The sequence below is a fragment of the Siphateles boraxobius genome, unplaced genomic scaffold (genome assembly GCF_051911475.1).
Source record: "Siphateles boraxobius isolate OS27281-9 unplaced genomic scaffold, OSU_SipBor_1 26, whole genome shotgun sequence".
Classification (NCBI taxonomy): domain Eukaryota; kingdom Metazoa; phylum Chordata; class Actinopteri; order Cypriniformes; family Leuciscidae; genus Siphateles; species Siphateles boraxobius.
In genome coordinates this window covers 570,782-581,660 of record NW_027508876.1, presented here as the reverse complement: position 1 = coordinate 581,660, position 10,879 = coordinate 570,782, and the positions used below count along the sequence as shown (strand labels likewise).

At 35.8% G+C, this 10,879-nt stretch overlaps 1 protein-coding gene across 1 annotated transcript; it reads left to right on the top strand.

The window, feature by feature from the left end:
* Nucleotides 1-76: 76 nt before the first annotated feature.
* cyb5a (cytochrome b5 type A (microsomal)) lies at nucleotides 77-8,107 on the top strand. Its single transcript, XM_077244143.1, has 5 exons — nucleotides 77-341; nucleotides 3,217-3,345; nucleotides 6,346-6,375; nucleotides 6,514-6,548; nucleotides 6,786-8,107. The coding sequence occupies exons 1-5, from the start codon at nucleotides 207-209 to the stop codon at nucleotides 6,868-6,870; spliced, it is 414 nt and encodes a 137-aa protein (XP_077100258.1). The 5' UTR covers nucleotides 77-206; the 3' UTR covers nucleotides 6,871-8,107.
* Nucleotides 8,108-10,879: the final 2,772 nt, after the last annotated feature.

The following is a 10,879-nucleotide window of genomic DNA, read 5'->3' as shown; positions in this document are numbered from 1 at the left end:
AGCCCTTGGTCCAATCAAAACAGACACACTAGGAAACCCAGGCATGATACCATCCAATCAGATTTCGTCTTAAGCGGAATGGGCGTTGTCTGGCGAGTTGGGAAATACAATTGTTGGTGGTAAGTCCAGTTTTGTAGGTGACTTGAACGATTCGTAGGTGAACTTAGGAAAGTTTCTGAACAAATAACACACATTTAAACAAACCAATGGAAAACAACGGAACAGACGAAAAGTGTGTTAAATATTATCGTTTGTCAGAGGTCGAGGAACGGAACTCTTTTAAAAGCACATGGATTCTCATTCATAATAAAGTGTACGACGTCACAAAGTTTCTCGAGGAGGTGAGTTTTTAAAATAGAGCCTCAAATGTTCTGTTTGGTGCCAAACACATAGCTAACATCTGCATTATGGTATTGTTTTGGAAATTTGCAATGCATGCATTACGTGTGTTGCATTGTATATACAGAACTGTTGAATTGGAATTGTGTAATGCATGTGCATTGCATAGTGTTGAATGCAATGAGTCAGCTCAAAATGTCCAGTACAAAAGTTTACACTGCTTAAAGTGAGTACTGAATGGAGTGACCTTTTAAAGAGATTTAATTACAATAGTTGCTTGCCAACTAATGTGATTGGTGGGAAATTGGCATTAGTGCAGTAACTAATATATCTCGCCAAAAAATCAAATACACTGTTATTTTTGATTAGATTTGCTTTTAGTGGTCAGATGTGTGTGAAGAAAAGCTGTAGTTGCACCACACACTACCTTACTGTAACTGATCAGATAACCACTCTAACATTTCACCTCTTTCCCTATTATCTATTTCTATCATGATCTAGATCTAGAGAACCACCTATTCTAAAAATGTTTCTCAAGCTAACATTAGGTCTAAAAGTGCACTTAAGGATAGAGGTCGCCCGATAATGTATTTTTACCAATAACGATACTAGGTTTGCCCACGCTGGCCGATAAGGATTAATCAACCAATAGTTTTTAAAATACATACTGAATATAAACAAACATAACACATAAACTAGTGCAGAACTTTATTACTAAAATTAAAAAACAGTACTGAACCATGAAACCTTTTAAATATAACAAATATTAATTATACCTTGATCATTCATGTCAGTTCATAGTGCATTAACTAATATTAAGAGAAACAACATAAAATGTATTAGTAAATGTTGAACTTAATTAACAATGAACTATACTTTTATTAACCTTAGTTAATGTTACAATTGGAATCATATTGTAAAGTGTTATCATTTCATATAAATCCAAACAGTCATGCTTTCAGATGGTCATCTTTAAATATAGTGCAACAAAGGTCATATCATTGCAATTAGACATATGTATATTATATGTATACTCTCACACTTTATTTGCTTCTATTTTAGAACACTTGATGATTATCTAATCAAAATAACAAAGTATGTATTACAGTGACGAAAAAAAGAACTGAAACCAAATGCATTTCTGATTTGTTTATGTGTTTCTGTCAGCTGCATGACGATACCGTTTGCTTTCTCGTGTTTCTAGCTTTAAATATGTCACTTCACTGCATAACGAATGCATAAAAGCGATCAGCTGGATATAAACTAATGCAAATAGATGGTAATAAGTGTCACACTGCTGTTCTCCACTAATTCAGCATCTAGTCAACAAATGAATTACTTTATAATGATATGAAGACATGAACTGTAGTGTACTATACACATACTGTTTCATTGTCTGTTTTAAAGGGGTGATGAACTGAGAAATCAAATTTTCCTTGAGCTTTTGACATCTAAGAGGTCACCATATTATAAGAATATCCTGTAAGTTTCAGAACTGAAAACGTCCTTGTTAGTCCAATAAATGCTTTTATTGACACCAGGCTCAGCAAACGACTCGTTTTTCAAACTGGGGAACTATGACGTCAAAGAGGATAAAACACCACCCCCGCAGAAGAAGATCAACGCCTACTTCAACACAGCCGGTTTAGCCCCGCCCACCGATTCGCGCATTACACGCATAGCTAAATAACATAGGCCTACCTCGTGATGACAAACCGGATCGAGCTACCGAGCAGTAAACATGCCGTTTACTAAATATTGTGCAGTGCCTGGTTGTGGAAGAAGACAGTCGCTGCATAAGCTTCCTCTGGATTCCAATAGGAATGCATGCTTAAAATTTATTTTTAATGAGGTTCCAGCTGATGTGGGTAAAACATTGTCCGTTTGTTCGCTTCATTTCGCCGAGGACTGTTCTGTAAACAAGACACAGGTCGAGACAGGATTTGCAGACCGATTAAGATTGAAAAACGGTGCTGTGCCTTCTATATTGGATCCGACAGGAATGGTGCAACACACTTATGTGAGTAAAATTTCTATAAAAACATTAAAGATAGCCTACATAAGAAGTAGCATAAACAATTAACAATAACTTACCACGCTGTCACAGGCCGAAGTATCCGTTGTATTTGAGGTGTTGTTGGTTCATTGTCCTGCGATTCGGGATCGGACTCTGGGTCGAACATGTATGGGCGAATCATTCCGGGTGCCATTTTACAACATTGGAAGTTTTCAAAACAATTTCCCCCACGTGCACTGACGAGTGAGTTGAAACTCATTATTATGCAAAACTGTTATCCACTCACAGCAGTGGGCGTTTACTTCCAAGTCTTCAATGCGAGACGCCCATAAAAACCGAGCGTTTTTGAGCTAGGCTCAAAACTAGGGTAGAAAATAGCCTATTACTTATTCATTTTGATGTTTTTGAATGTAAAAACCAAGCGAACGTCATAAGTTGACCTCAGACAACAATATAATTTTTTTTAAAAAGCCACTTCATGACTCCTTTAAATCTGTATCTGAAGTGCCCCTCTCAGTCAAAACAAACTCCACGAGGCGACAGTGATAGTTTTCGCCTCTAGAGGCCGCTCTCGTACTGTATAATGACAGCAGACTCTTCTCAGCCGCTCCAGGCCGGAAAAACTATCAGTATGGAAATTGCCAATAACCGATTGTTCCAGCAATCAGTAATCGGTGGCGAAGAATCTCCAAAAACTATCAATCGGTCGACCTCTTATCGTATGGATGCATGACTCTGTGCACTGATGACACTTAAATCTTCTGATAACTTTGCTTTTCAAAGACCAATCAAGTTCACAATTGATGTATAGGGCTTAGCTTTGGATTTTGATCTTTTGATGTATTTGCTGATGTCCACAGCACCCCGGAGGAGAGGAGGTGCTGCGAGAGCAAGCGGGTGGAGATGCCACCGAGAGTTTCGAAGATGTCGGCCACTCGACAGATGCGCGCGAGATGGCCAGCTCTATGCTCATAGGAGAACTGCATCCAGTGAGTCCAGCAGAAATCTGTATTATTGTTCAGCATTAGTGTGAAGAAGACCTTGTGAGCTTTCTGACATTTCTGCTTTTGTGAATATACTCTATTTCCAGAAATATTGAAATATTTTAATAATTTCTTATTAAAAATAAATCAAGAAAAACTGAAAGGCTAGACAATTCCACAGCAGCTCCATCTTTGATTTTTTTGAAGTAAATTAAATCAAGGCTTTGAGGGATAGACACACATCTCTTCAGTGGGTTGTACTGTTATTCAATGTGTTTTTGTATTGTTCTGCTGACGAAACACTGCAAAAATATCTTTCCAAGAGATTTCAGTAAACAAAAAACTCCCGACAATATGAGCTGTGGAAAATTATGAGTGATCTAGGAGCTTTTACAGCAGATGCCATTTAAAACACGGTAAGTTTACCCCTCAAAGCCTTGATGGCGCAGCCATTCCATATAATGAATAAGGTTATATGGAAGCTTGTTTCTGCCACAGAATAAATAAATAAAAATTAAAAGGTAACTGCAACTTTTTTATATCACAACACCTTTTTTCTCAAAATTTTGAGATATAGTAAGACTTATGAGACAAAAACTCGCAATTCTGAGATAAAAAGTCAGACTTACAAAATATAAACTTGCAATTCTGAGATACAAATTAAGACTTACGACACAAACTCGCAATTCTGAGATACAAATTAAGACTTACGACACAAACTCGCATTTCTGAGATAAAAGTCAGACTTCTGAGACAAACAAACAATTTAAAGTCAGACTTACTAGACATAAACATGCATTTCTGAGATAAAAAGTAAGACTTAGGAGACAAACAATTCTGGGATAAAAAGTCAGACTTACACGACAAACTCGCAATTCTGAGATAAAAAGTCAGATTTGTAAACTTTTTTTCTCAGAATTGTGAGTTTATATCTAAACTTGCAGTTTGGACTTTATATTTCGGAGTTTTGTTTTATTATATCTCACAATTCTGAGAAAAAAAGATAAAAACTTTCAATTTTGAGAAAAAAATTCACAATTATCTTTAAAAAAAAATGTATTCTGTGTCGGAAACAAGCTTCGACTTAGCTCTTGAGGGCTGTTATTTTAAATTGTACCCTGCATGTTTTTTCAAAGTCTGTTTTGCATTGGTTGCTTTGCAAGCATCAGTCAGCACTGACAGTCTGGCACACAAGAAGACATTAATGATCATTAATGATTTATAGTTTCAGTGAAGGGATTACATCACACCAATAGATACCAATGGTAACCTATGCGATTTACAAATATGTATATATATCCAAAAATACAACCTCCATGAACAGTCTGTTGATTCATAGTTGTATCTAGCGAAATCCGAGATGTTTTCATAGACCTCCGGGGCTTGAGATACTATCAATAACCTGGAATCCAGTTGTATTCCTCTTGAAGGATCTGTAATGCTGCTGGATTTAGCACACAGATACTATCAGGGAGTTTCTATGTCAGGAATGGAGCAGAGTTGTGGACCTTGCAGAAATTAATTTAAAATGCATTTTAAATTCTAGTTCAATTGGTTGTGATATAGCAAACTGCATGCAGAACAGTAATTCAATTTTAAAAAAGTAGAATTAAAAATAATGAAATTCAAAGACGTTTATAGAACTGCGGTGAGGTATTTTGATTCTTAATAACAATTCTTTTTTAGTTTTGATCACAGGAAGAAATTTAACAAATTTAAACATATTCAAATAGAAAACAGTTATTTTATATTGTAATATTTCACAATATTTACTGTATTTTTAATCAAATTCAAAAACATAAAAAAAAAATCATATCAAAATATTTGAACAGTAGATTGTACAATCATGTGGAAAAGATTTTGAATTCTAGGGTTTTACATATCAGGACAAAATAAAAAATCATCTGGTCCTTGGCAGGTCTTAAACTTAGGTAAATATAACCTCAGATGAACAACAACACATGAGATATTGCACTGTCACATTGTTTATTTAACAAAAACTTGCCCAAAATAGAGAAGCCATCATGTGTGACAAACTAAATACACACTCACTGCTTTTATAGGAATGAAGTGGGTTAGTATCAGTCAGGCTCTGCTAATCAAACGTCTTGACCAACTCTATAAAAGCAGAAGTTTTGGCAGTTCCAGGTGTGTGTTAACACAATACCAAGGAGGAAAGACATCAGCTATGATCTTAGAGAAGCAATTGTTGCTGCTCATCAATCTGGGAAGGGTTACAAGGTCATTTCCAAACAAAGTGAAGTCCATCATACAGTGAGGAAGATTATTCACCAGTGGAAAACGGTCAAGGCAGTTTCCGGACGTCCCAGCAAATTGGGAAACTGCAAGAAACCCAAGATCTCAGACTCTACAGGCCTCAGATAGCATGTTAAAGGTTAAAGTTCAAGACAGTACAATTAGAAAAAGACGGGACAGGTATGGCATGTTTAAAAGGGTTGCCAGGAGAAAGCTTCTTCTCTCTGGAAAGAACATGGCAGCACGGCTTAGATTTGAACATTTGCATCTGAACAAACCTCAAGACTTCTGGTCATTTGAACAGACGAGACCAGTGGAGATGTTTGACCATAATACACAGAATATCAGCACAAACGCTCATACCAGCTGTCTAGCACTGTGGTGGAGGGCTGAGGATTTGGGCTTGATTTGCAGTCACAGGACCCGGCACCTTCAGTCATAGAGTCGACCACGAACTCTGAAGTCAAACAGATAATGATTACTTCAAGTTACTGCTGCTAAAGGTGGTTCTACAAACAATTGAAGCATAATATGTATTTAGTTTGTCACACGGCTTCTCCATTTTGGCTGTTTTTGTTAAATATTGTAAAAAATCAAGGTGTAACATGTCATGTGTCGTTGTTTATCTGAGGTTGTACTGACTTTTTAAGACCTATTTAATGGTCATTAATTTTGCTTTATCAATACAATGTGAAAAACTGTGATTTAAAAAAAAATGTTTTTCATGCCTCTCCTCTTGTTTCCTCTCAGGATGACAGGGACAAGATTGCCAAACCACCAGTACGATAAGCATTTTTCAAATCATATTTTCTCTTCATGTTCCTGGTTTTAAAAAACAAACACAGCACTGCCTTTCACTGTTTTTGTCTCACATATGGTAGAACCACCTAAAAATGCATTTGGTTTTCTGTTGAACAGGAATCGCTTGTAACAACAGTACAAGAAACAACAAGGTAAGTTTACATTTATGCTCAAACGAGGGTTTAGATATTTCTAAGAAATCCAGATTTCTTGTTACACACTACATCTTTTTTTCTTGTATGAGGGATCATGTTCTTTTGAGTACATTGTTTATTATTTTTACTTTCCATTGTAGTTCAGATGATATAGCACAGCAAGTATCTGGTTAATAATTCAAGCTAATTACCAAGTGCTTTGTTTCAAATCTTCGGTTTCATCTCTTGTTCCAGCTGGTGGTCAAACTGGTTGATTCCTGCTGTTGCCGCGGTGATCGTCACGTTCATGTACCGTATTTACAACGCAGAGGAGGCATGATGGGATGCCTTTCTCAGAGGAGTGCCCAGCTGAAACTACAGTACCCATAATCCATTTCAGGTTTAACCATTACCATAAAGATTCTACAAATGAAGGCAACTTTTGTGTTAGTTTCAATGTTTGTTGTCAAGTTCATCCATTGAGATTTAATTCCTGATATGCAGATGTTTTTATGATAAATTAAAGTATATTTTAGATCTACTTTGAGCATTATAAATATGTACGCTAAAGATGAAGTTTTGGTTGTCTAATTGTTTTGCTGTTGTGTAAAACTGTGTATACAATTATTCAGTTGAAATATCCAGGCTGAAATATGCTGAATATTATCAACAGTTCGTTCCTCAGAGAAATAATGTAATTTCACTTGAAATGCATAATTTTCACATGCAAGTTGGTCCTACTTGGACGAGGGAGAAATGATACAAATTGTTTAGATCTAAAAAAAAAAAATTTATGAATAAAATAGAAAATGATAGTTTATTAAAATCAGGTAATTATTTAATCGTTAACATGCCAATTGTGACAGATTCAAGATTAATTATTATTACCAGCTGATAATCATATTAAGCTCCAAAATCAAAAGTGAAAAAAAAAGATATTAGATTTTGCATTAATAAAATGGAGATTATTTTTAGGACCTTTAAGTTTTTTTGAATTGTGACATTATTTTTCAAGTATCAAGTGTTTTGCAGAGTTCTTCTCATCTACAATTTTTATTTTGCATTACAATGTTAATTTGTCTTGAAAATAGTGTTGCAATTCAAAAACGGTCTTCGTTTGTTTTATGCAAAACATAATGTAATATTTCTCTTTGATTTTTTGGAGAAATATGAAGCTAAAATGTTCAGAATGTGATTGTACACAACATTACCATAATATATAATGATGTGCTTAATTAATGTAAGTTCTTTTAGTCGATCAGCTAGAAGTCACCACATCTTTAGTGAAGAGCAACACTGTTATAATTGTGTTTTGGCAGTTACATGTACATGTGCCATTTAAATGTGTGTACCACCTTGAACGGTGTTTATTCATTCCCTTTTCTTTCTTTTTTTTTTAACAAGCTAAATGTAATATACTTGTATATGATAAGAGATTCCAGCAACTTTCCCATAGAAATGTTGATCCAGATGTTTGCAGTGATGCTAATGTGAGAGAATCACACACTAACACGTGACTCAAATGCATCAGTCAAATCATTCAGCTTTATTGTGTCCCAATAAACAAAGAAACTGCTTGTGTGACTTGCTGTAAACTCATTTCAGTAAAAAGTTATCCTCATGCATTTTTATACAATTCCCAAACAGGGGTTTTCACAATGATGCAACAGAAGAACCATTCGGTCAATAGTTCTTAAAAGCAGCATTTTTTAATAAGTGTGAACTGAAGAACATGTGAATAAACTAAAGAACCTTTTTCTACTATAAAGAACATTTTGTTCTTCCATGGATGTTATAGTTTTTAATGGAACCATAAATGCCAATAAACAACCTTAATTATTAAGAGTGTATATAGTGGCCCCAAACAATATTTGAACGCTTTCAGTGAGACGGATCATTTCATTATATGATACCATATCAAAACAAGTAACATTTATGATTAAAAAAGATAAACTTTCCAAGCAAAAATGTTAGTGAGGGTTTTGAAATCGATGGATATTAACAGTTTCTAGTTGACTTCACACATACATTAAAAATCTAAAAATCAGCTAAAACTGACAGTTTAAGTAATTTCTGAGAAAAGGTATAGCAGCATTAAAGCATAGATATCTGAATTGATAGTTTGCTATCTAATCTAATGGAATGACATTCAGAAGTGTGAACTAGTTAATGTTTAGACATTTAATGTTACAACACTGACATCTGCTGGTGAATTAAAGCTGCTACAACATCACTGGAAAAGCACTCATTTCAGTGCCAAGTCCCTTTACATGTTATTCTATAGTCATGAAAAATAGCTTTAAATGGAGAGCCATAATATATTCTCATAGTAGAACACAGTTAAGTAACAGTTAAATATAAATTGCTATTAATACAAGTCCTTATCCTGTTAATAATCATAAGCTGTCATCCCATTTAGCTGTTTATCATCAGTGTCTACAATTCTCTGGTTTAAAATTTCAATTTAGCGTAGCTGGTCATCTCTCACATCATTGTGACATATGTGTAAATTAAAAGTCTTTCATTTTTACTTTACTCTTTCAGCTTGTAATCGCATCTAAACAGCTTTGGACTACGTGACTACATTTATTTACTCATTACAAGTAAATAAAAAAAAAAGTCATTTTAGATCAAGTGTACCTGTCCACTCATGTTGTAGCTGGTCATTAATAGTGTTGTAATATTGCCGTGTGTTTGTCTAGTCTGATAACAGCATGTTTTGAAGCTCTCACTGACCTGTGGTCATTAAGAGCAGCCAGAACTAAAGCTGTACTGACACACATACACACACACACACCGGATGGACACGTTGTGGTGTGTTTATGCTTCTGCTGGTCACATCTGAAGCCTGTTGCCCATTTCCAGTAACTGCACTATAAATATTTCTAAACCACTCTCACTGGATCTACTGTAGGTGTCTAGTGCTGAACACACACACACACACACACACACACACACACACACACACAGATATTTAGACCAAATGCATGATTGTAACTGGGATGTTGTTCAATAAACGAGAAGTTCAAAAGAATGAGCAGTTCCACAAGACGTCAAAGCATCAAGCTTTACATATTTCACCAAGCAGAAAAACATGATTTGAGAGATCGTCGAATGGGAGCAAACAGATAAATCAGGAAGATCAGCCACTCGCTCTTCACACAATAAGTGTGTCCCAATTTCTGTACTTACACAAAAAGTGCAAGTAGTGTTCACAGCTTCACACTGAAAAGACAAAAAAAGAAAAGAAAAGTGCACTATAATTACCTGAAACATGAAAGAAGATATTGGGAAGAATGTCGGTAACCAGACAATTGACGGCATGCATTGACTTTCATAGTATTTTATATCCTGTGCTGTCAACTGTTTGACTTCTTTAAAATATCTTCTTTTATATTCAACAGAAGAAAGAAACTCGTACAGGGTTGGAACAACTTGAGGGTGAGTGAATGATGACAGAATTTTCATTTTTGGGTGAAATATCCCTATAATTATCTGAAAAACCAAAGGCTAATCTAAAATCGCATATTTATAGTAGATGAAAAATAGTATATGACAAAAAAGTATGTCTGAATTCACAGTACAAGAGTAGACACAAAGTACTTCTTCCAGCGAGAATCTGAAGGTTGCACACGATGGACACTTTACTATCCCATGAGGCCACAGGAGAGGATTTATGAATGACAGTGAAGCAACGTAACTGTCCCTGTCCCAAATTGCACACTTTATGTGCACTTGTGGACTTCAAGCCCAGGTATACTTAATCTTCTGCCTTCCACGCCGTCTCACACACACTTGAGTGCGCAAGCCTTTCAAACTATCCTCCTTTGGCCGTGAGTGCATATTCTCTGTGGCCGATATGCGTTTTTGCCGAGCTGTATTGAAGCGAGCTCTGCAGAAAACTTCTTCCTAACAATCAAAGCGGCATTACGTCACGAAAGTGTGGACTTGAATGAAGATCTCGAGGGCTTAGGGCTCCATTTGAGACAGGGCCACTGAAGCTGGTAGGTCACATGATTATGACAGCATGGGGGGTGTAGTACATCCAGCTTCGGTTCATACACACATTCATACTGCATATTTCCTTCGCAAAGTAATTACTTTCAAAATAAGTATCTACTGAAGACAGTATGCGATTTCAAACACAGTAATGTTGGACACTTCATGCACTCAACTTTCCTTATGTAGTGGAGGCCAAGGGATCAGACTCTGGATGACTAAATAACCTTATACAGTTCATATACTGTACTACACGGACGAGTACATAGTGTATAGAATAAGTGCGTCATATTACATCATTTGGGATACAACTATTGTCTGGAACAGGGACGAACATGATTTCACCAAGT

Coding starts and splice junctions, on each gene's coding strand:
- cyb5a (XM_077244143.1), top strand. CDS start 207: ATGGAAAACAACGGAACAGACGAAAAGTGTGTTAAATATTATCGTTTG. Junction 3,346..6,345: donor TCATAGGAGAACTGCATCCA/GTGAGTCCAGCA, acceptor GTTTCCTCTCAG/GATGACAGGGACAAGATTGC. Junction 6,376..6,513: donor ACAAGATTGCCAAACCACCA/GTACGATAAGCA, acceptor TCTGTTGAACAG/GAATCGCTTGTAACAACAGT.